This window comes from Pelodiscus sinensis, chromosome 16 (assembly GCF_049634645.1).
Source record: "Pelodiscus sinensis isolate JC-2024 chromosome 16, ASM4963464v1, whole genome shotgun sequence".
Taxonomy (NCBI): Eukaryota; Metazoa; Chordata; order Testudines; family Trionychidae; genus Pelodiscus; species Pelodiscus sinensis.
Window position 1 is genome coordinate 8953867 of NC_134726.1, and position 26654 is coordinate 8980520.

Here is a 26654-nt window from a genome sequence, read left to right on the forward strand (position 1 = left end):
GAAGTATCATGTCCTTATATAGTTAGGACAGTAATTAAAACTGGAATATTTTGATCTTCAGCAATTTAACAATGACGTGTTGTTTGAGTTTGTCACTGAACAGGAAATATATTGAGGATGGCTTAAAGGGATGGGAGAGACTTCCCACTCAATTACTCACATGCACTTATGCCCTTCATATTATGTTGGAAGTTTTTTTGCTTAGACACTGTAGCTTCAAGAACATTCTTGTCTGAGTAGGATATAATAAGCTAGTAGAGCTAAACATGTTACATTATTGGAATTCTGGATGAGTTTGAGCGCTAGGTGATAGTGTTGGAATAGGAGTAGCTAGCTTGCCCCTCACAAACCTTTATTTTATGTCATACTACCTGTAGTTTTGTTAATTCCCTAATTCTTTATAGTACACATTCTGCCATGTCTACACTAGGAAAGTATTTCAAAATTACTAAATTAGACTTAATAACTCCCAATTTAATAAGTTCAAACTAGTGTGTCGACATTACAGGGAAGCCTCAAAATTAGTGTGAGGCAAGCTCCGTTAACGTGAATGTGATACCTCCAACGTAGAGCCCCAGGAAGCACTGGGGAATTCGTTTGAATTACTCTGGGGAGTAATTATTTCAAAATAGCTACTCCGAAGCATATGACCTACAAGGAGAGGCTGAGGGAGTTCGGTCTATTTAATCTGCAGAAGAGAAGAGTGAGGGGGGATTTGATAGCAGCCTTCAACTTCCTTAAGGGAGGTTCCAAACAGGCTCGAGAAAGGCCGTTCACAGTAGTGATGGATGGCAGAACAAGGAGCAATGGTCTCAAGTTGCGGTGGGGGAGGCCCAGGTTGAATATTAGGAAAAACTATTTCACCAGGAGGGTGGTGAAGCACTGGAATGGGTTAGCTAGAGAAATAGTGGAGTCTCCATCCCTAGAGGTATTTAAGTCTCCTGCCTTGGGAGGGGGCTGCCTTGGTCCTGCCTTGGGTAGGGGGCTGGACTCGATGACCTCCTGAGGTATTTTCTACTGCTATTTTGAAATAACTATTTTGGAATTATATTACTCCTGATGAAAAGCAGGAGTACAGATTTTGTATTCCATGGCCTGTTATTTCAAAATAGTGTTGATGTGCTGCTTATAAATTTGACCTTGGGAGATTATTTCAAAATAAAGTCCTAGTGTAGACCAGGACTCTATTCTACTCTAGCCTGATATATGGCATAGCTGGAAGTCCATAATCCACTAGATTTTTTTCTCTACAGATATCCATCAGCCATTTTGAGCCATCAGCCTTAGAATTAGGAACATACAGTTCATACTTGCTTTTTTGTGTTAAAGAACTAGGATGCATTGTGCAGTGGCAGTGACTTGTTTTGCAGCACATAAATGATGGTCTGAAACAAAGAAATAAGTGCTTCTTTTTAAAAAGGACTATTTGTATGTTTAGAATAAAGAGTCCTCACCTTACACCTCACCTTACACTGCATGACATTTGCAAAACTTCACTGCATGAGCAATAGAATAGAGCTTCTTAAACTTTGGCAAAGTGTGGACCAGATCTTAATAGCATCTTGAAAGACACTTCTACTGCGATTGGTAATCATGTAATACCTCTGTTGCTTAACTTTATAAGCATCTAATATATTTTAATACAATTTTAAAAAAATCATTGATATCAGTGGAGCCAGGATTTCAACTGCAATATTATTCCACCATAACTGTTAATTAACTATTGAGAAAAATAATATTGAGACTAATAAATATATAATAAAATATGTGTCAGGGTAGTTTGGTCAGCAGAACACAAAGGCCATTGGAAATTTGAATAGTTGATTAGATAATACCTCTTTGACATAAATAAGCTTATTAGATATGCAAATATGATTTTGCTTAGGTTTACATCTTAGCAGCAAGTGCTTTTCTCAGGCAAATTAAGAATATTAATGAAAACATGCACTTGGATATTAAATCATGGAACAATTAGAGTTAATGCCAATATTGAAAATCAGACTTTTTAGACTGCAAATGCCCATGGTTTTTTTACATACTATTTGAAAAGAGGGAACGTGCATATGACAAATGCATAGCACATGTTTATTCCAAGTTTTAAAATGAGTAGGCCAGCTTTATAGCAGTGTAACTCAGTTGAAATCATTTTGCTGTATATTAGTGCCTTTCATCCTGAAGGATTTCTAAACATTGATAATTTGTCTTAGCTGAAGTGCAGCGACCTTTGGAGTGAAATGTTAACAGCAACATAACTGCAGTAAATAACAATTACAGATAAGAGTAGAATTACTTACCCAACTGAAACTGCAGGGGAGTTTATATCAGTATAGTGTATTCACCAAAGCCATTGGATTGTGTTGTACCATTCTCTGTTAAATTGAAAAGTCCATTATTAAATTTGTGTTCCCCATATAGGTGTTTACAGACCGTAATAAATTCCTTATAACCTTTCTTTGTTAAATTCAGTAAATTAAGCTCCTTGAATCTGTCACTATAAGACATGTTCTTTAATAATTTAATCATTATTGTGGCTCTTCTCTGAACCCTCTCCAATTTATCAACATCTTTCTTGCAATGTGGGCACCAGAACTGGACATATTTTTCCAGCAATGGTCATCCAGTACCAATACAGAGGTAAAATAATCTCTTTACTCCTGCTTGAGATCCCCCTGTTTATGCATCTCAGGATTGCATAAGCTGTTTTGGCCATACCATTGCATTGTTTGCACATGGTCAGCTCATTACCCACCACAAGCTCTAAATCTTTTTCAAAGTCATTGCTTCCCAAGATAAAGAGACTTCCCTTAGGTAAGTTTGGCCTACCTTGTTTGTTCCTAGATATCTACATTTACATTGAAAATGCATATTGTTTGCTTAGGCCTAGTTTCTGAATCGGTGACCTGACCTCTTTTTTTTTTGCATTTCTCCAATTTTGGTGTTATCTGCAAGTATTAAGCAGTGATGATTTTGGTTTATTGCAGGTCATTGATACAAATTATAAATGGCATAGGGCCAAGAAGGTTATCCCTGCAGGGCCCCCTAGAAAACTCACCTGCTTGATTAAATATCCAATTTACAGTTATATTTTGAGACCTATCACTTAGCTAATTTTTAATCTGTTTAAAACATTCTATTTTAATTGTACATCTTTCCAGTTATTTAATCAAAATGATGTGTGGTACCAAGTCAAACACCTTAAAGAAGTCTGTCACATCCGTACTATAGGTTGTGTCATTCAAAAACATAAAGAAATAATGTATTTTCTTAAACCTATTTTCAAAGTCTCCCACACAAATAATAACAAATCTCATTTAGTTTGGGAGTGCTACCAAAAGATAATCCTGCAGGCAATTGGAAATTGTATCTACAGTCCATACTTAAAATTTTTAACCAGAGTTTACATAAATAAAAGAAAAAATAAAAGTTAATGTAAAAGTAGATGCTTTTATAGTAAAGAGCACAGGGTGCAGCAAGGAGCTTTTTATGCCAGTTGGCATATGTGGCCTTTTTACACACATTTCACCACTTGCATTCCTCAAGCTAGATTCATTGCAGTTATCCTGTTTACATTAGGGCTGAATTTGGCCCGTGGTTTTGTGTGTGTGTGTGTTTGTATTTTGGTTTAAGGGTTGATGGGTATAATCTACATGTAAAAGAAACAAGTCAGCATCGAAATAGGAATCTTTTGTTCATGCCATAAGAAAAGGAGGAATCTGAAGGCCAGTTACAGTGTCAGAATAACAGAAAGATTGGCCTTGGTGGGCTACCTCCCAGCAGTACCACTCATAGCAACACCCTCCCTGTCCCGGCACTGCAGCCCTAATCCTGGCCTGGTACCATGGGTAAGACCAGCAGCTCCTGCATCCTACACATCTGGGCCTCTCACCTTGCTCTCAGTGTTGCAATTTGGCACTCACTATAATTTTGCCCAATTCCCTTCCCCTCCTCCCTCCACCCCTTCTCCATCATGACAGAAAGTTAGTCAGGCCAACCCTGAGCAGTTCTGCAATGCTGCATGCCCAGTGCAATGCTCAGAACAGGGCATCAGGCTCAGCCATGGGAGTTGGTGGAGCTACTGTTGTTGAATGAGTCACAGACTCATTCACAAATCTGAGAAAAACTGAAACTGTTGTAATAATTTTACACTATCGATGGCTATGTATCATTTTTAAAGCTGCAAGTATTTCATGGTGTGAACAAACTTCCAAGATTTTTAGTACACTCTAAGTTTCATGGGCACCTTTGGAGCTCCACAGGCTATTTCTTTATCAGCAATTAATTAATATTTATGTAAAAATGAAGTATCAGAGGGGTAGCCGTGTTAGTCTGAATCTGCAAAAGCGACGAGGAGTCCTGTGGCGCCTTATAGACTAACTGAAGTGTAGGAGCATAAGCTTTCGTGGGCAAAGACCTTTGTGCATCTGACGAAGTGGGTCTTTGCCCACGAAAGCTTATGCTCCTACACTTCAGTTAGTCTATAAGGTGCCACAGGACTCCATGTAAAAATGAAAACTACCCTGTGTTTCCTTATAAATAAAGAAAAGATTTGTACTGCAGGGGTTGATTATTTGCACAGTGTTCTACAAGCTAGTTTTCGACAAAACTTTTATGCTGCAGCAGCTCTATTGCATACATCATTATGGCCATATTATACATTTATTTTATATATTTTACCCTCACTGATCTGAATGACAGGATTGTCCTTTCAGATGTTTTATGTGGGTGGAAGAGGGAGACCTATCTGGTGTTTAATATGTAATGAAGGATTGCTGGGACTCAAACAATTTTTTTTACATTCATAACTGATACAACAAGCTCAGAGGTTCGGGAAGTATGAACTGCCAAGTCTAGATGTGCCAGCACAGCTACAACAAGCTATAGCATACATTAAGCACTGAAAGTATCAAAATTCACACCCATTTTGAGAAACTGATCACAGACATTCATTCTGTATTACTGTAACCTTTTGTGTCTCTTTGACTAAGCATTTGGCACAGTATACAGATATGGCATTCAGTTCAGTTTCCCTTTTATAGGCTCCGAAGAACTGTTGATTAGTATTACCGACCTCCTTTAACCAATGTGAAGAGTGCCCCTTTATTCTTTTCCATTCTTGTGGCAAGACTAACCTCAGCAGTGCCGGGGTTGGTGGTGTTTGCATGTGGAAATGCACTAATATGGATGTTTTTCTTTGTGTGTGCATCCTTGCAGTGTTGTTTACCAGGATGGATTTTATGGTGCAGACATTTATGTAAGTATTCATTGATGTGCATGCTGTCCTTGTACATTACCAGAGTCATTCTTTTTACAAGTTTGCTGCGTTGCTTGACTCTGTTTTGTCAATTTACCATCCCTCGCCTGTCAAAAAGAATCGAAAGGAATATCTCTCATATTGGAAGACCTTTCTGTTCATTACATCTATCATTGTTCAGTGGAGCTGAATTAACTCTTCAATCAAGTGCTGAATGAATGCAAAAATGAGATAGTGTTGGGCTTTTCTCAACCCTCAGAATTAAAGTTTCAAAAATTATGTTTGTTTTAAAAGTATTATATATTTTTATTAAAAACTCAAGGCAAATTGAGCAATGTTTTAATACCTGAATTCTGAAAATACTGTTGGGCATTTGCTCTGATTCAGGAAAGCTCCTTATTCAGGGTCACATTTAAACACATTCGTAAGTACCATTGATGATAAGGGAATTTAGGTATATGCTTAATTCAAGTTTTTCCCTGAATATGGATGAATTTAAGCATGTTCCTATGTGTTTTCCTGAACTGGTGGCAGTAGTGTTTCTTACTGTGAGCAGTGCCGCTCAAGTAAGTGTCACTACTCATAGCTCTCAGCCCTGGTCTACACTAGGGAGCTATTTCGAAATAACTCCCCTTATTTGGAAATATTTCAAAATAATGGGCTTGGTAGTGTGGATGCTCCCTTGCAGTAAAGGGGTCATTATTTTGAAATAATAACTCCTGCTTTGCACGAGGAATAACATTTATTTCAAAACTGTTATTTCGAAATAGCAGTAACATGCATCCTCCACTGCTGCTGTTTTTAAATAACGACTCCCCAGAGTCACTCAAATTAATTACTCCCCAGTGCTTCCTTGGGCTCTCAGTCAAGGTAGCATGTCCACATTAAGGGAGCCTGCCTTGGACTAATTTCAAGGCTTCCCTCAGAGATTCAGGGCACTGATTGGGCGGGGCTGATTAATCACCTGTGAAGCTGTGCTGCCACACAGCTGAGAGGGAAAACTGATGTAGACATGCCCCCCATGGCTATATGTGATAGCAAGTATAGACTTGGTCCTTAGTTGTCAATTTTTATTATGCTTGCTCTATCCATTAGTTGATTTAATTTTATATATTTATATATTATGTGTTTGTTTAAATGTTGCCCCATACTGAGGATTTTAAGTAGGAAGTCTCTGAAGAACTTGCTTATCTCTAAATATGTTTAAACTGAACAGAGTTGTTTTAAATGTGTGCCCTAATTTTCACTCATGAGAAAAGTGAAGCAATCCTTAGAACCCATGCTCACAACTTTTCAAAATATAGAGACATACAAAAACTTAGATGTGCTACTTATCTTTAGCTTTCCCTATTAATTCGATAGAACAAGCAGGTCCTAAAAATAGAGGTAATTAAATATCTTTTCATGGCTATAGACAGCTTTCTTATCCCAATTGTGCTTCAATCAGCATTGGGATTCAAAGAGATTGATTACGTTAAATCGGTATGAACATTAAAAATTCATTAGATTGTATTAGAAAACATTAGTTATATTTATTACCAATGATCCTTTAGAGACATTTAGGATGAAACATTTTAATTTTCCTGAAATAGATTTAAGTAAAAAGAAAAGAATCTCAATTTATGGGAAAAAGTTGATTTTTTTTCTCCCTGCTGGGACAAGATTAGCTGTTTTGATCATTTGGGGCAGTGGGAAACCCTTCAAATTGGAGTGCGAGTCTCATTGTGCAGACTTTCAAAGTTACTAGCCCTCCATTATTCACAGTGGATGCAGCTCCTCCCTTTATGGAAGACCTACATGTATAGTGCTTAAATCCAAAGTTGGAGTTTACTGATGCACAGGGCCTTTTGCACATGGCTGAGTTTCATCCCGTAGTATGAACTTAATCTTTTTAATTCTTCTTGCCAAAAAGAAAACTGCAATCATGTTGCTCATCTCACCAGTTTGAAAGGCAAGAAGCCCTGCTGAACCTGACTTATTTGGGAGTTACATGTTTAAATTAGAGTTGGCAGTTTTGGAGCCTACTGTCGATGAAAGAAAAAAATTACATATTTTGGGCCATCAGTGACATGAGAAGTTCTTTGTTTTCTTCTTTAACAAGATGATCAGCACCTCCTCCCTCCACCCCATGTTAGGTTTCAAAGTACCAAATAGAAACTATGAATCTGATCAGCAAGGTACTTGAGAAAGTGCCTAACTTGAATCTTGTGAGTAGTCTCAATTAAGCTGATTGGGCATTGGGGCTTGGTCCTTCAATTGACTCAAATGGGGCTCCCCGCAGATGCAGGGCTGTGTCCACACCCTGTCATTTCCAGATTCATTTCTCAGATGGAAGGCGTTAACGCCATATAGTTTTCATAGTATACAGATGTATTATTTCATTTTTACTTTTTATATTGTAAAACTTTGTACTATGCAGCTCATCATTTTTCTTTTCATTCTTGCTCTTTTGTACTCCTAAAATATTGGGGGAGGGAGGAGGATAGCAAGCCACATGTGTGAGAAGCAGTGGAGAGAAAATATAGGATTCGGAATGTATTAGTTCCCTGCAGAGCACCGACTTATCGACCGGCTCCCAATCGATTACCATGAAACTCCAGCTCAGTTAGCCATTTTAAATGGAGAGCAGAAATTTGTGAGGAAAGGAGGTAATGAGAGAAAAATGACAGTGGAAAGACTAGGCAACAGAAAGAAATAGAAAAGAATTTTTTTTAAAACATATCATAGGTAATAGTAAATATGAGAGCGAAGAGACACCCTAAAACTCACAAAAATAAAGCAAAACTGGGAAGAAAACCACTCAGTGAAATATAATCTCAGAATAAAGGTTTCCTACAATACAGGGTTAAACAAGTGTGGGTGGGTTATCTTGGACTACTGACATATGCAGAATTGATTTTCCATTGGATAGTGGATGTGTAATGGAAGTAGAAAAGAGGGAGAAATGTAAAACATAATAATCAGTCAGGTAAAGATTGTATGGAAACTAAGGGCAACAAACAGCCAGAATGCATCAATGCTTATCAGAAGGGTCAAGCAGAATGAGAGGAGTGTTATAAATCTAGTAGGGAGAAAGATACACAAAAGTGAAAATTCCACAGGCACACTACTAAATGACAAGGGGAACATAATAATGCCTCAGAAATAGCTGAGATATTGAACTCCCTTTTAAAATGTGCTTTTAACAAGAAAAATAAAGAAAAGAAGATTGCACAGTTAGGAAAAAAGGAAGGTCTTTTAAAATTAACTATTGATTCACTAACAAAAAACTTCATTAAAAGAGAGTTAAGATTGCCTGACGGTGTCTTGTACCCTTCTAGAATACCTAAGTTCCCTGATGAAAATTGACAGCTCTGAGAATCAGGAAATGCACTCAGCAAAATAAAAAACAAACATTAGAAAATAAAGAAACATGCAGTTAAAATAATGTTTTCAACTCTTCCCCCAACCTTAACTCTTTCCACTGGACCACTGCCAGAAGGAGTGCTTCAAGGATATCAGAGTGCCATACTCTTCTCTAAAATGTGTGGAGATCAGTGGAGCAGTAAAACAAAGAAGAACAGAGTTGTATGCAATAAAAATTATACAAAATGAAGTGTTTAAATCCCTCATTCCTTGTCTCAGATGTCCCTTCAGGAGATAACTTACCCACTCATTAAATTTTATTGCCCACAGTAAGATCTGTCCTACTCATTGTCAGGTACCTGCATGAGTTGCAGGGTAAGGAACAAAATCCACACAAGTACAGAATTAAGAGTATGGCTATGGAATTGTGGCCACTATACTGAGAAACTGGCATTCTTTTGGTTATGATAAGATTTTATCCCCAGAACATATTGCCATCTCTCCAAGGGCATGATTTAATGTAGTGTTGGGGTGTAATGCATGCCTACATCTACTTTCTTCTTGAAGAAGGAACAGGAGTTATTTGTAGGAGGGTATGTCTACACAGCAAAGTTACTTCGAAATAACAGTCGTTATTTCGAAATAACTTTCCTAGCATCTACACAAGCCAACTGCTATTTTGAAATTAATTCAAAATAGCAGAGGGCTTATTTCAAAATTGTTAAACCTCATTCCACGAGGAATAGCAACAATTTCGAAATTGCTATTTTGAAATAAGTGCTGTGTAGATGCTTATTTCAAAATAGAGGACCTCCAGCCCTTTCCAGGGTGCCCTGCTGGCCGCCCTGGACACAAGGTAACTTCTGCCCTGATGTCCTGCCGGAACCAGTTCCGGCCGGCCCTAAATGTGATTCAGCATCCAATTAGTCTGGACGCACTATTTCGAAATAGCAAAAAGCTATTTCGAAATGCATTTTGTGTGTAGACGCGTTATTTCGAAATAAGATACTTTGAAATAACTATTTTGAAATTAGATATTTCAAAATAACGCTGTAGTGTAGACATACCCAAAGTGTAATAGTCATCCCTTCCGTGTTCTCTTGCTTATAAGTAGATAGAATTATGTCTGACTTCCCCCCCAAACTGACGTATAACAGCTTTTTAATGTACAAAACCTTCTTAGACTATACAAAAAACAGGACTATGTAGCACTTTAAAGACTAACAAGATGGATTATTAGGTGATGAGCTTTTGTGGGCCAGACCCACTTCCCCAGATCAAATAGTGGAAGAAAATTTGCATGACCATATATACCAAAGAATACAATAAAAAAAATGAACACATATGAAAAGGACAAATCAAATTTCAGAACAGAAGTAAATGTCTGTTAGCTAATGATATTAGAGATGATAATTGGGGAAGCTATCTTTGTAATGGGTAAGATAATTAGCAACCTTGTTAAGTCCTATAGACATTTAGATAATTTTGGATTTTTTTGTGAGTGCCAAATCTTTTGACATTTACTTGTGAACTCATGATTCATCACACTGGCATTTTGAAGTATGTGCTAATTGTTAGAGTGGGACCTGAGTCATCTTTCCAACCATCAAATATTTCAAAGTGATCTGTAACTGCATTGTATGCATCATTTTCCTCAGTTTACTGATTGCTTAAATGAGTTGTCTAAGAATACACAATAAATAATAGTGGCAGATCCAGGAAGAGATGCTAGGCATCTCCACTCTGTTTGGTGCTCAACCAAGCTGTAGAGTCCCATTTAAAAAAAAAAGAAGTCTTAGATCTACAATGAAAAGTCCTTTCAGGCCCTATATTTTCCATTGTAAATGCTGCACTAAGACAGTTGAATGCTACTATAATTATTTTAATGGGTGATATTTGATAGGAAGGGTTCTGTAATGATTTTAGCAGAGGACTGTGGGTCGGCATTTCTGAGTTATATTCCATTTTCTGCATTTGACTTTTTTTAGCTTTGACCCTCGGGGCACATCTAGACTACTCTCAGCTTCCGAAAGAAGATATGCAGATTTGGTGCAAATTTGCATATCTTCTTCCATTCCCTTTAATGGAAGAGAGTTTTTCGGCGGGGGGGGGGGGGGGAGCAGTCTAGATGATGGTTTTCATGCAACCCTTCCCTTTTTCGAAAGTACCCTGTAACCTAATTTTTTGAGGAATGAGTAGTAACCAGAGAGTATTGAGTAATGTAACTAATGAATGCTTGGAAAAGTTGGAGATTCTTGGATGACAGTAGCTATTGAAATGCCGATTAATTTTCATCTACCCTCAACAGGTGTGCAACTTTTATTGTTCTAATAATAGGAGATCCATGCAAAGCTCCATAATAGGATAGAGTCCCAAGTGTTGAGAATAAAATTAATCTGTCCATCCATGAGATCTATCTAAGCAATTTGTATTTATAAAAACACCTGTCACTGTGCTATCTGAGCCCTCAGTTAACAATTAAATACACCATAATGATTTACTAGGAGAGAATAATACTGTAGTTTGTTCTCTCTTTTTTTCTCTCTCTCTCTCAATATATATATATATATGTGTGTGTATATATATATATATATATATACACACACACACACACACATATGAATATAAGTATATGTAATATATGCACACACATGCATATATAATATATGTGTAGATGGCTATATATTTTTGTGTACATATTTGATTTTGTAACCCAAATGTGTTTGATTTTCCATTTTATCTTTTTTTTTCGAGAAGTTCTTTGCTCATTTTAAATCATAACTAAGATTTCTTGGCAACTGACCAGGTACATGTCCCTCAGCTTTTTCCTTGATTATTCTGTGCTATAATGCCTTGTAAAATATTGAAAGCAAACTTGTGAACGAATGGCCTTGGGTAATTTGTGTGACTTATGCATTTTTATTTATTTTATTTTATTTTGCATTCAAATCGTTACATTTCTGTTTCCTTATAGAGTAGTGTATCAAGAGCCTGTGTATGGCAATAAATTACCACAGGTATGAAGTACTGACTGTTGAAAAAAAAAATCATTACATTGAATGTGGATTGCTGTGCAATCATACTAACAATCAATTAATGGGGGATTTGACATATACAAAATTAAATGCAGCTGCATTTTATGTCTGGGTTAATTATACCACACAATTGCAGACATTTTAAAAATTCTGCCTTCCTCTTCTGCTGTATGTCCCATTTAAAGTCCAGTGTCAGTGGGAGTTTTGTCATTGTCAGGACTGCTTTATGACATATGCTGACTCTGTCAAAATGTATGTTTTTAGGGAAAGCAAGCTGTTACTGAGCCACTGCTATAGTTCTACATGTGGTAGTGATTGAGAGGAAGAGTAATGTAAAAAGGGCATAACTAGTTTTTTACCATAATTAGAGAATTCGAGACCAGAAGGGAGCTTTCATCCAGTCTGACCCCCTGTATGCTACAGGCCACCAATACCTTCCACCACGCACATGCTAAAACTCAGCAGCCCACAGGAGCCTAACTATTATGTTACACAGGCAGAGAATGGAAGGGACGAAGGTGCATCAATGGCCAAGGACCCTGCAAGAAAATGATTAAGTAAAATATATCCAGATAATCCTGGCAAGTGACCTTCACCCACGTGCTTCAGAGGATAACCCCTTAAGGTCACTGTAATCTAATCTGGAGAATAATTACTTCTTGACTCCATATATGGAAATTTAAATTCCAAATAGCTTTTGAACCCGCCAGCCACGCCTCTGAGAGAGAGAATACTTTAAGCTACCACAGAGCCCCGGATAGCCTCATTTGATGTCCCATCTCCAGTAGCAGAGGAGGATATTAAAAAAAAAAATACAAACACCTAGAATGAATAGGAATGGGGGTTGGGAAATCTCTTCCTGATCTCTGCAGATGCCTGGCTGAAAACCCGAATCTTGACCTCCCTTGCTGCAGTTTAAGCCCATTGCTTCTTGCCCTATTCTCAGAGGCTAAGAAGAAAAATTTTTCTTCCTCCTCCTTGTAACACCCTTTTAGATACCTAAAAACTGCTATCATGTCCCCTCTCAGTCTTCTCCTTTCCAAACTAAATAAGCTCTGTTCTTTCAGTCTTCTTTCATAGGTCATGTTCTCTAGACCTTTAATCATTCTTGTTGCTCTTCTTTGGTTCTTTTCCAATTTCTCCACGTCTTTCTTGAAATGTGGTGCCCAGAACTGGACATAATACTTCAATTGAGGCCTAATCAGTGCAGAGTAGAGCAGAAGAATGTCTTCTCATGTTTTACTCACAACACTCCTGTCCCACATCGCAGAATTATGTTTGCTTTTTTGCAACAGCATCACACTGGTGACTTATATTTAGCTTGTAGTCCATTATGACCCCTCGATCCCTTTCTGCAGTACTCTTTCCTAGACAGTCGCTTCCCATTCTGTATGTGTGAGACTGATTGTTCCTTCCTAAGTGGAGTACGTTGCATTTGTCCTTATTAAATTTCATCCTATTTACGTCAGACTATTTCTCCAGTTTGTCCAGATCATTTTGAATTATGACACTATCCTCCAAAGCAGTTGCAACCCCTCCCAGTTTTGTATCATCTGCAGACTTTATAAGCATACTCTTTATGCCAATATCTAGTTGACGAAGATATTGAACAGAACTGGTCTCAAAACACTCCCCTCCGGAACCCTACTTGTTATGCCTTTCCATCAGGATTGTGTACCATTAATAACTACTCTCTGAGAATGATTAGCTAGCCAGTTATGAACCCCCCTTATAGTAGCCCCATCTAAGTTGTATTTATCTAGTTTACTGATAAGAATATCATGCGAGACCATATCAAATGCTTTACTAAAATGTAGGTATACCACATCTACGACTTCTCCCTTATCCACAAGACTCGTTATCCTATCAAAGAAAGCTATCAGATTGGTTTGACATGATTTGTTCTTTACAAATCCATGCTGGCTGCTATCTAGCACCTTATTATCTTTCAGGTGTTTGCAGATGAATTCCTTAATTACTTGCTCCATATCTTTCTTGGCAAAGAAGTTAAACTGACTGGTCTGTAGTTTCCTGGTTATTCTTATTTCCCTTTTTATAGCTGGGCACTATATTTGCACTTTTCCAGTCTTCTAGAATCTCTCCCATCTTCCATGATTTTTCAAAGATGATAGCTAAAGGCTCAGATACCTCCTCTATCAGCTCCTTGAGTATTCTAGGAGGCATTTCATGCGACCCTGGCGACTTGCAGACATCTAACTTTTCTAAGTGATTTTAACTTATTTTTTTTAAATTTCATATTCTAAACCTACCCCATTCCCACTAGCATTCACTATGTTAGGCATTCCTTCATCATCTGATTTCTTGGTGAAGACCGAAACAAAGAAGTCATCAATCATCTTTGCCATTTCCAAGTTTCCTGTTACTGTATCTCCCTTCTCACTGAGCAGTGGGCCTACCCTGTCTTTGGTCTTTCTCTTGCTTCTGATATATTTATAGAATGTCTTCCTGTTTCCCTTTATGTCTGTAGCTAGTTTGAGCTTGTTTTGTGCTTTTGCCTTTCTAATCTTGACCCTGCATATGTTTATTGTTTGCTTATAGTCATCCTTTGTAATTTGTCCTAGTTTCCACTTTTAATATGACTCCTTTTTGATTTTTAGATCATGCAAGATCTCCTGGTTAAGCCAAGGTGGTCTTTTGTCATACTTTCTATCTTTCCAATTCAGCAGAATAGCTTGCTTTTAGGCCCCTAATAATGTCCCTTTAAAAAGTGAACCAAGTGGCTGATAAATTGGATTTTTTGTACAGGTAACCTTGTCACACAATTGCAGTATAATTGCACAATTTGCCCAGGTGTCTCCTAAAGCTCATTAAGTTGAATGCCCCACATCTCTTTTTATGAGGCTTTTTCTGGCCCTATAATGGTGAAATGATTAGAAACATTCTTCTAATTTCCAGTTGGTTTCTGGTTATATCAATTTTTTTCTTGGCCAACATTGTCTTTTAGCTTGAATAGCTCTGATAAATGAGGTCTAATCAGTGCCTTATTACAATGGCATTAATGCTTCTCTGTGTCAAGTGGAAATGCCTAGCCTGAAATATCCTAGGATCATATTTCCTTTTTCACAGACGCATCACATTAGTGACCCAAAGTTGTCATGAAATTAACCCACACACCCAGGCCTCGCTCTTCCACTCTGCTTCCAACTGATGAGCCTCCAGCTTGGCGCAGAAATTGTTGTTAGATCCTGCTTGCCCTTGAACTTTGTTCTATTGTATTTCATCCTATTTCTCTCCTTCCAGTCTTTATGGTCATCCATATCTTTCTGTACTAAAATCCACCCTCTTCTGTACTGATGGTGCTTCCTGACTTTTTTACCATCATCAAGTTTCATGAGCACACTCCCACTATTTGCACCAGGGTCATTAATACAAATATTGAGTAAGATTGGTCCCAAGACTGATCATTTAAGAGTTCTGCTTATGAGTTCCCTTCACTTCAGTCATTTACCTTTCAGCATAACCCATTGCCGTCTTCCTTTTATTAGTTTCTTTATCAATCTTATGTTTCTTGTGCCGATCCCCATCTTCCCTAATTTATCCAGTAATTTCCCATGTGGTTCTGTGTCAGATGCTTTATGTCCAAGTACTATATGTCTACTGCAAGTCCCCTTTCTCAAAGAAGGAAATCAGGTTAGTGCGGTAAGATCTTCTGTTGCATTCTATCCCATTTACCGTTGACTTCTGTTAATTTAATTATTCTTTCCTTTACAATTTATTGCAAAGCTTTGCATACTATTGGGGTCAGACTAATAGGTGTATAATTGCCTGGGCCTCTCTTTTTCCTGTTCTTCCTTGAAGATATGTATGATGTTAGCTATTTTCCAGTGGGACTGTTCCTACCCTCAATTAAATAGTTATTAAAAATCTGTGCTGATGAATTAGCCATCTCACGTGCGAGTTCTGACTTAGAAATTATCTGGTGCCCCTGATTTGAATGCTTTAAATTCTTTAATTTTTTTCTTCCATCTCAATTGTGATCATTTCCATCCGTAGGCATTTATTTCCATCACCTGTACTACCTTTAAGCCTGTGCTCCACGCTATCATCCTTACTCAAAACTAGAGGCAAATTATTCATTTAGTTTTGGGAAGATACCTTACGTTATCATTAACCTCTTTTCCATCTAGACTGTATTGCAGTTCAACATCACCCTTACTTATTCTCTTTTTTTATTCATGTAACTAAAGCCAGCTTGTTATTTATTTAAATTTCCTTGTCCAGAGCTACTTCAACTTGACTTTCAGCAATTGTCACTTGATTCCTACATTTGCTGACCTCCAGGGTATCATTTTATTTGCTGATCAATGCCCTTTTCCATTCCCTAGAGGCTCTCAGATTACACCCCTAATAACCTAATACACTAAATGCTATGCTATCATTTCCAACATTGCCACTATTGTTGGACCTTCACCACTAGCACTGAAACTGTCAGTGATTTCCCCAGAATATGTTAGCACAGACATGCTAATAGTGTCAAATTATAAGCAGCTATATTGCTTTGTTAATTTGAAGGAGTAAACTGTATAAATGATTTCATTTAATTTGAAAAACAGTGCCTGCATATATTGGTCCAATATTTCCAGTATTTTGATAGCATATTTTTAATGAGCAGGGATGTAAAAAGATTTCTGTAATAGAATAATTGTACTATGAAAATACTAATTTGGCCAGAAAAAATACTAATTTTTCTAAGCATATGCTTTGAGATTATCCTTAACCTTATGAGTTTGGATAAATAAAATAAATGATTGCCTATGTTCATGATATTATATCTCTAAAATACAATGCTATGCACTAAAATGTTCAACAGAAATTTTATAATAATATAAAATTAAGCATGAAAAGAATGTATTTTATATACATGTATATATTATTGGCTATCATGTATCTAAGAAATACACAATGTTGAAAAGCTGAAAACATAACCAGATTTATAGTTATAGGAAATATCTCTGCCAAATTTAGGTGGTTTTAACATCACATACTATCCCAAGCCTTTTGGATAACAGATTCTGGTCCTGTTTCAGCAAAGTGCTTAATTTCATTGGGGCTATTCCCATTTTTAACATTAAGCATATATCAAAATGTTTTGCTGAACTGGGGCCTTGGCTGGTAAATCATCTGTTGATCTTCTTATAATAATTAAAGTGTTTAAGATTTTGAAACAGTTCTAGTTATACTCATTAACCTAAAAACATGAGACCGATAAAGTTCATTAGAACATCCTAACAAAGAGAAGCAAATTTGTTATCTTTATACAGTTTGCCCTTTTAAATTATATTAATGAAATACACAAATATGACACACTCAGATAGGCATTTCCCACTGAGTTCCTCCATATCAAAGTCTCAAAATTTAGATGCCAAAAATTTTAGTCCCTCAAGAGTAATTAGTCTTTCAATAAGAAAGGACTCTAATCAGACCAAAAGTATATTTGTTTGTATAGTTTTGAATGCAGTCTCTTCAGGGCTTATTTCAAATTTAATCCTGATTTTTAAGTAAAAAATTGTGTAACAAGGAAGATCAAGCTTGGTTGTTTGGCAACACCTCCTATTCTAGCATGTCAAGCCATCCCTATATTTAAATCTGGCCATACTTTTGACATCGGCCTATTTCATCTAGGTGTGAATGAGAAAATGATGATAGATCTGTGTAGTGCCCAATCCTTCAAATCCATAATCAGTCCCAATTAAACCAAGAAACGTGTCCATTTGAGTAAAGTTTGCAAGATTGTGCCAATGGTGACAAGCATGAGGACCATAAACAAGACTGACTGACTCAATAATAAATTGAACTGCAGAATGACTTACAATCCAACAGACGTTCTTAGGCTTTGGATTCTGAAGACAAAATCTTTAAGTATACAGTTTGAGACAAAAATGTGAAAAGTCTTGTATTTTGTTTAAACCACACATTCTTTTGCCATCCTTCTTCTAGTAGACCACAACTTGATAAAAAATGGAAACTTTCCTCATGAGCTTTGCTGGCTTCACAACTTTGTGACTTAAGTTATGCTAGATGCCATTAGTTGACATGTAATTGCCCATACACTAGATACTTATAGGCAGTATTTGCCTGTTGTTGCACATACTTTTTGATGCTTCAAGTAGTGTTTAATGAGATTCTATGTGCCTAGCTGCAGATCAGTCTGTTGTGTCAGTAGCCAAGAGAGTGGGTAGGAATACTGTCTTCCTTTCCTCCATTTTTCAAGTATTCTTGAAGTATCCGATGATCAGAATTAAGGAGGTAGTCCATGTCAGTGCTTCTTAACTGGCACAGAGATGGGACTTACTGCAAAAGATGGCACTTACCTAAACCCATTGGTTGCCTGACATAAGTGCTTCCAGCAAGTCACCATAATAGACATGAGAGTTTGAAATAAGTGATGAAGAGAAGAGATAAAGAGGTGCCTTAAGTATATAGGTAAAACTCAAGCCCAGATTGTGTCTGTCTGGCTGTGTGTGTAGTGTAGATGGGACTATTATTTGCTTACTATTAAGCAGATGTGGCATCATCAGCCAAACTGTGTATATGGGACTGACTCAAAAAAAAAAGTTCTTACCATTTATTTTCTTTAATTTAATCAAACAAAAGCACTGGGGTGGGGGTTGAGGAGGATGAGGATTAGCTGGCATGACCTGTGGAGAATCTCTAGAACAGTGGCTATATGCAGCTTCTATGGCCCGGTCAAGTTTCTCATAAACAGATTATTTCATGAAGAGTAATACAATATACAAAAAGCTGTATTAAATATGCTAAGATATGCTGTTTTCATGAGGGTTGGCAGGCAGAAGCCCATTCCTCACATTTCTACATATTGTTAGTGTGAGCAGAGCCCTCAACAATAGGAACACTTCATTGAAGTACTCACGTTAACAAGTGGAGGAATATCATTCAAAGCTGAGTGATCCAACTAGTTTTCTTTTTCATCTCTTTTTTAATTCTATGGGGAGACACAGTAGTTCCATGTCCCAGAGGATTATGGGGTGGTGGATTCTAATTGGAACCTAAATGGTGTTTGTGGTATCTGTGGAGACTGGGCTCTGTTTGTTAATTGGCATGCTGAGATCATTTTGAAATGGTTGATGTAACACCGTGGTCCATTGAACAGGAAGCTCTGCTATTTTCACAGTTTGATAATCAATGCATCACTGCACACAATTCCTTTCAAATGTGTGTGTTTGTTTGTCCTGTTTGCTTAATTGAACAGCTGCAATTACTGTTACGTACAGCTGAATGTTAATTCAGGAGAAAAAAGAAATTCCTCCTTAGATATGATTTTATTTACAAACTATAAACCTATATATAATTAGTTTTAATGCAGCAAAATTTTCTTTGATGTAATCAAACAGATTCAAGGTATCATATTAGATCTATTTTTGTAGTGGGTTTTATTTTAACTGATTTGTCATGGCTTTATTAACCTGCACTATACCTCTTTGATAAGGGGAACTGCTGCTATAACCATAAAGAAAGAAATTCTCAACTTTTTTGATGAATGCAGTCCATTGATTATTCTGATCTTTGGGTCAAATTAAATCTTAACAAGCAGGAACTGATTGGATTTGTGATCAGCTATGCTTAACAATCTCATGAAATATTTCATATATAATTCAACCCCTTAAATGGATTTATAGCATGAAAAGAACATTACAACTAGTTGCTGAGAAATTTCAGAAAATATGACTTTAGATTGCTGTAGCAATGCAATTAGAATGTAAGTTTGTGTTTCAGGGTGGTTATGCTGCCTACCGGTATGCCCAGCCTGCCACTGCCACTGCCGCTGCCTACAGTGACAGGTAAGACCCAATTTACTGCTAATAAGTACTTAGCATACAGGAAGTGAAAAATAAGTCTTATGAATTTTCCTTGTTTAAGTCTCATAAGAGTTTTGTTGCTCTGCAGATTACTATGGTATATAAAGTTAGGCTGTATCGTTACGAGAAGCTATAAATAGAAAGCCAGTGATTAATTAAGAATCAAGCATAAGACACACATTCCTGGGTTGCAGATCAGCCACTTTACTATAAGATAATGATCGTCTGTGACCCTTGCACAGTGTAGAATAAATGTACAACTCCATAATAGTCTGCTGATTAAAATAATAATTTGTCTTAACAGTTAATTTATTATGTGATTTTCAAAGGTGTTGAGTACCCTCCATTTTCACTGACTCCTGTTGAAGTCAATGGAAATTCAGGCCATCAGAGACAAATGATAATTCTCCCATATAGCTGGCTTCCATTTATTTGTGAGTTTATATAAAGATAAGTTGATTCACTCCCCCCCTCCCCATTTTTGTTTGTTTTGGTGGAGGGCGGGGAGTTCTATTAATTCAAGGTATCAACATTGTCTAAATACACCATTGAAAAAATGGAGAATTTCTTAAAATCAGTTCTGCCTTACTCTGCAATAAGACACGTTTCATTTTACACAGTGTAAATAATTTCATTAAATTATTTTTAATTATTAAATGAGAGGGACTTCTCATAAGATGAAATTTTGGCCCCACTTACATGGCAAACCTTCCATTAACTTCAGTAAGGCTAGGATTTTGCCACACTGTGTAAAGTTAGGCTTGTGCATAAAAACGTATCTGGGCCTATTTTGTAATGAAAAAGAAGAATGTATTGATTCACAGGAAATTCATTCTTCAGAAATTGAATCTTAGGAGAATCTGCAGTGCCCATTAATACTTTTCACATGTTTTAGGGGTTTATAGCACACACTAGAAGTGGGTATCTATTTTATAAAAAATCGCTGTGTGTGCATTTTGCTTCACAGTGTCAGAAAGAGCTCAGGGCCCATATCTGTACTCATGGCACAAGAAAATTTCTCATTGAAATCAGTTAGTTATTTTCTTGCATCTTGAGTATGTATTTAGACTTGTATTCAGTGCTAAAATGGTCATTATTATTGGGCTTTTTTATGTTTGTGGTCCCTGAAGAAAACAACAGAATAAAAACTAGTGAAGGATGTCTTAGAATGAAGTGTTGCCCCTGTATTTTGTTTGCTGAGGAAATGGAACACAATGTGAATGTTAAAATGCTATGCATGCATAGCTGCCTTTAAAAATGCTTATTCTGGCAATGAAGATATATTTTTAAAAGTTTGATGAATAAAAAAATTTGCATGTGTGGCTGAGGCATGCTGTGTGAGACAGGTAAGCAAGTTTCTTTATATGAATTCCGAATCAGTGATGTCAACCAAATACTGTAATGCTGTATGCACCTTGTTCGCGATGTACTCTTTCTATGCAGGGTAACCTACCATATGGAGTGCTACTCAGTAGTTTTCATTTCATTTCCACAAAGGTGTGTTGTTAGCATGTTGCAGCTATAATATTTTTGTGAGCTTAATATGCAAAACTCGTTCCTGATCCTAAATTTTTTTAACCAAAAAGGCAAAATCATAAATAATCTCATATTACTAGTCCTTTTTTGCCAGATACCGTTTAGAACTCTCTTTGTCAGTTAAAAGTGGTCACTTGTTGCTATAAGGAAAGGTAATAGATCTACATAGTACTTAGGGGAAGTGAATAATATCAAGTTGAAGCCTAAATGATTTAATTACCAACTAGAGTACCTACTTATAAAACAAAACAAACAAATCAGATATCATAAGGTAAAATATCAGATTTTTACCTCTTCTGCTCTATTGACAATGTTTGACAAGAGAGAGTCAATCTGACTAATAAAAAAAAATATGATATTGAAAAAAAATTAATAAAAGAAAAGATATAGTATGATTAAAGTCTGCTAAAGAAGACTGAGATGGTATGTATAGTAATGTAATAGTTACAACTCTTAATTATTTTATATGAAAAATATCTCTACTATACTGAATTTCCAAATATACCCTTTGTGTATAGTTAGAATTGAAATCACTTGAGCCTGCTGCATAATTACAGGTATCTGAAATAGATTTATTTATTTTGATTTTTTTTTAAATTGTATTCTCAGTTAAAAATGTTTATTCCCAAATGAATAATTTTGGGGAGGTTAATTGCTTTTCTCTATAAGGGAATCCTAAGACTAATTCTAAAAAGGAAATCATGCAAAAACTTTGTTGCATATATGAAACTATATGCAAACACGGATACCTCACATTACAATTACAAATTTGATTATTCATTTTATTAAACTTTTAACTATGGGTAAATTTTCTTTAGAGTATGTGAGCTTTTTAATGCAGAAAAATAGGGCTTTTTAGAAGATTCATCACTCCCTAAGAGCATTTTGCAAACTATAATTTGGCAAAATTTGAATTAAACTCGAATACTGCAAACAAATGCGGAAATGCAGGCAACTACTAGTATCCTTTCTTCTAAATGTAACCATCACTTGCCATGTTGTGTTACACATGAGTATTACATATTTGGTTTCACAGTGTTAGTTTTCATAGTGGACATGAGTCCCTACTTAATATCATTCTCAACCATGTATATTTACTGTATATGTTAATAGAATGCCCAAGCATACACACTGAATGCCACTAAGCTTATATTGTGATGCAGTGCTCTAGCATGAAAAGACCGCTTTAAAAGAAAGAAAGAAAGAAAGAAAAGAACGATTTGGGTCACAGATCATATACATGATGGGTGACAAGGTCCCTATCTTGGCACACTGTCCTAAGTGAGAAGATGGAAAGAGGAACTGTTTGGATTGGATGCATATTTTGTTAATACAAAACAGGAGGTGAACAGAATGATTTGGAACTCCAGAGCCATTACCTTAAGTCATTGGATAATGATTGGTGCTGTAGAACTGTTCTGAGGAAATATAATGGTATCCATGTTTGTCACACTTGGAAATATTGCTGGATATAGGCAATGGACAACTAATCTGGAGGGAGAGACTAAGGGGGCAAGGGAAGATGATGTTCCTTGTAAAAAATTAAGTAGTTTTTAACAGAAGAAAACACACATATGTAATGGCAGTTTCAATCAAAACTGAAATAGGCCTTATAGATTTCTCCAGTCACTTCTTAGACCCAGAAAAGAGAAAAGCCTTCTTAATTTATGAAGCAATATAGTAAGAAATCATTTTACAACTTCAGAAAGGAAGCAGTGCTACATGTTTTCTCTGTGCAATCTATCACTTTATTAAATTAAACTTAAAGTGTTGAGCCTTTTGAACAATTTGATCAAACTCTTCATATTTGTAACTGTCTAGTTTAAAATGTTTCTAAGAAATACCTCTTCCAGCTGACAGAGGAAGTGGCACATAGTTTAGCTCTATATATGTTTTGTACCACTCTTGAACTTTGACCTCTGAGCTCTTAAACCTGAGAGGTTGGTTGATGGAAAACCATTTTGAAGGTATACAAAATAAATTAAAATGGATACAATTTTGAGTACAGATTTTACTTGATTTTTCTATAACATTTTTTTAAAAGTATTTAAAATATAGATTCTAGTAAAGGCTTAAATCTAAGTCTGATTTAAAGAAAACTGGCAAAGTTATCAAATTTTATTTTCATGAGTTAGAACCAGTCAAAGCATGGCAGTGGGGCGTATCGTCATTTTGTCATTGCATGTTCACTTGATGTTGCTAGTATGTCTGTAATGCTATATCGGATTTGACAGATCCATCACATTAGCTCAGTGAATGGCTTGCTTGATTTAAGCCTAAGGGCAGACTTACTCACATTGATTGGCTATTGGTTTTGTGTTTTATGACTTGATTGTTGCATCTTTGATCAGAATAAAAATGTTTCTTTTTGCATATTAATTTTAACAGCAAATATGTGTTTAAATATATATGGTGGTGTATGAAAGCTTTAAAAACAAGCTAAGCCTTGTTTGGAAGGCAAAAGTATGTTCACTTGTACTGCTTGCTAAAAATGTAACAGTAATAATTATGTGTGTGAATAGGTATGTGTGTCTGAGTATTCATACATACACACGCACTTTCCCTCCCCCCACCTAGGGAGGTAGTTTGCTCTGATACTTCAAAGTATTTACATATTGTTTAACTGAAATCCTACTCAAGTAAGTGGAAGAGCTCCCATTCACTTCATTGGGGTTTGGACCAGACCCCTAGACACTGAAGCTGGATTTTCTTACTTTTCTATGTGTTGTATAATTTGAAAAAAAAAAAGAGAGATGACACTGAGGGGTACAATAAAACATTTTATGCACACAATGCACGTTTTTACACTACAAAAAACCTTTTGGGTGGGGTTTTTTTGGTAAATGTTCTATAGACACACACATAATTTTTTAAAATACCTGGAAACAGAAAACTTATTGTAGAGAGGTTCTATTTTAAGATAGTCATATCACTTCAGTGCAAAATCCCAGTTATTCCAGTCTTTTTTATCTTTAAAATGACTATTTTATTTATTTTTGTCAAACTGGTAAAGTATATGGATGCGGGACTTAGTGAGCTTGTCCATCTGATCTGTTTGATTAAGGAGTTGACAATAGTACTTGATGTTTGTAATCAATAATTCCAATAGTAAAATACATAGACATATAAAGATACTTAAAGGCATGTTATTAAAGGTTCAAAAAGGCAAACCCAGGTTAAACATTTAAAAAGTATAACTGCTTGACTTAGGCATTTTTAAATATTTTAGACTTTTAAATATCTTTACATTTGTGACTATATAACAAGTTCATTACAATAATATTCCTTTTCATTGAGAATTTCACCATTTGATATGTAATAATAATTAAGGGTTTTATGGCACATAAAATATAATAGTATCTTGAGCCAAAGTTTAATTTACCATTAAAGAATTTTGTACAAAGATTGATATTTTAAATAATTATACTCAGTATATTTAATAGGCAAATTTTTTTCATTAGATGTGGGAAAAAGAATATTAATCCACAGAAATTGTATATAAATTAATTAGGTTGGAAAATGAGTTTAAAAACCCAAACAAACCCAAGACACAGCTTTCACTTTCCCTCCTAGTTGCAACTGGAATTTTCAGATCATTTTTTGAAGTTATCCCATGTATACATTGTTCACTAAGCAAATATATTCAATAATTAGAAGGATCCCTGGAAGTGATAGGTGAAGAGCCTATAACGATTAACATACCAATGTTCTCACACTGTGAGATTTAATTGAGGTGTATTGGCAGGAATCCAAAGACTTCATTCAAGACCATGTAACATAGTCATAATGATATATAACACACAGAGCTTCCACCTTCAGTGCATATTTGAAACATTTAAGGCCTAATACGGTGGGAGTTGAATTGTGCCTTTACTCATGCTGATAGCCATGTATGGTAGCTAAAAAGAGGTGAGCTCAGTTCCCCAGCAATGGAAACAAAAATCATATTGTTGTTAGTGGGCAAGAGAACACTTGTTACATAGTAGTCTCCTAGGGTATGCCTAGACTACATCCCTCTGTCATCAGAGGGATGTAAATTAGACATACCGAAATTGCTAATGAAGCAGGGATTTAAATATCCCACACTTCATTAGAATAAAAATGGCCACCGCTTTTTGCCGACGTGGCAATTTGCTGGCAAAAAGCAGCAGTCTAGACGGAGATCTATCGGCAAGGCAAGCCTTTTCTGATTGATCCTGTAAACCACGTTGCATGAGGCATAAGGGATCGGTCAGAAAAGGCTTTCCTTGCCGACCAATCCCCCTCTAGACTGCCGCTTTTTGCTGGCAAATTGCCACGGCGGCATAAAGAGGCGGCCATTTTATTCTAATGAAGCGTGAGATATTTAAATCCCTGCTTCATTAGCAATTTCAGTATGTCTAATTTACATCCCTCTGGAAACAGAGTGATGTAGTCTAGACATACCCCTAGGTCTGTATTTTTACATACATAATACATATTCCACATTTGGCACTCAGTGTTTTTTCAGTCACAGTCCACATTCCTCCTACTGTTTTCACCAAATTGTTCTGTAATAGCTATGGTTTCACATTATAATACAAAGGTGCCAAACATATAGGCTGTATCTACACTGCACCGCTTTTCCAGAAAAGGGATGCAGATTAGACACTTCGGAATTGCAAATCCGCGGCGGATTTAAATATCCCCCGCGACATTTGCATTTACAAGGCTGCTGCTTTTTTCCGGCTTGGGGATAAGCCGGAGAAAAGCGCCAGTCTAGACGTGATTCTCCGGAAAATAAGCCCTTTTCCGAAGGATTTCTTATTCCTACTTTCAAGGGCTTATTTTCCGGAGAATCGCATCTAGACTGGCGCTTTTCTCCGGCTTATCCCCAAGCCGGAAAAAAGCGACAGCCATGTAAATGCAAATGCCGCGGGGGATATTTAAATCCCCCGCAGATTTGCAATTCCGAAGTGTCTAATCTGCATTCCTTTTCTGGAAAGGGATGCCAATGTAGACGTAGCCATAAACTAACAGGATTTAGTTGGAAGATTCAAGTGACTGAGGTAAAGTATGAACATGAAGAGTGAGAGACTATATCTAGAGAGTTATCTGCAGAACAAATGATAGGAGTTTATAAAAGTAAGACAATATTAATGAATTGACAAATTATTCTGTAGAAATTGGAACAGTGTACAATCATCAGGGATGGTCTAGGCAGTATTTGGTCCTGCCATGAGGGCAGGGGACTGGACTCGATGACCTCTCGAGGTCCCTTCCAGTCCTAGTATTCTATGATTCTATGATTACATCTTGCAGCTATCCCAAAGTACATGAATAATATTGTTTGTGTTCATCTAGAGACCTTTATAATTTAGTAGCCACATCTTTCCTATGTAAACCATGAGGGAAAACAATTAAATTTCATAGAAATTGGAGTAAACTAGTAGAACTATGAAGCTAAATTTTACAAAGCTAATACTGATTTACAACTATGTTGCCCAAGATTTTCATGAGGTATACTGAAATCAGTGGTGTTATACTGGTGAAAAGAGGAGTAATGTAGTAGTGAATCAGGTCCTGTTTACGTGAAGGAGTAGTGATCACCTCTGACAGATTTATTGTCACTTTAGAGATTGCATCATCTGGAGGGGCTTCTAATCCCATGCTTTCCCATCTTTGATAAAA

General features: G+C 36.4%; 1 protein-coding gene across 14 annotated transcripts in view; it reads left to right on the forward strand.

Annotated features, from left to right (window-relative positions):
* The window catches only part of RBFOX1 (RNA binding fox-1 homolog 1), a 2643423-nt gene that overhangs the window by 2585603 nt on the left and 31166 nt on the right, over positions 1–26654 (forward strand). For 9 of the 14 annotated variants that reach the window (XM_014574331.3, XM_075899259.1, XM_075899256.1 and 6 more), the window contains 2 exons: positions 5212–5251; positions 19387–19451. In XM_014574331.3, coding sequence (XP_014429817.2) covers positions 5212–5251; positions 19387–19451 — 105 coding nt within the window. Of the gene's footprint in view, positions 1–5211; positions 5252–11570; positions 11614–19386; positions 19452–26654 lie in introns of all 14 variants that reach the window. The other 5 variants (XM_014574332.3, XM_014574335.3, XM_014574337.3 and 2 more) reach the window with 1 other exon arrangement.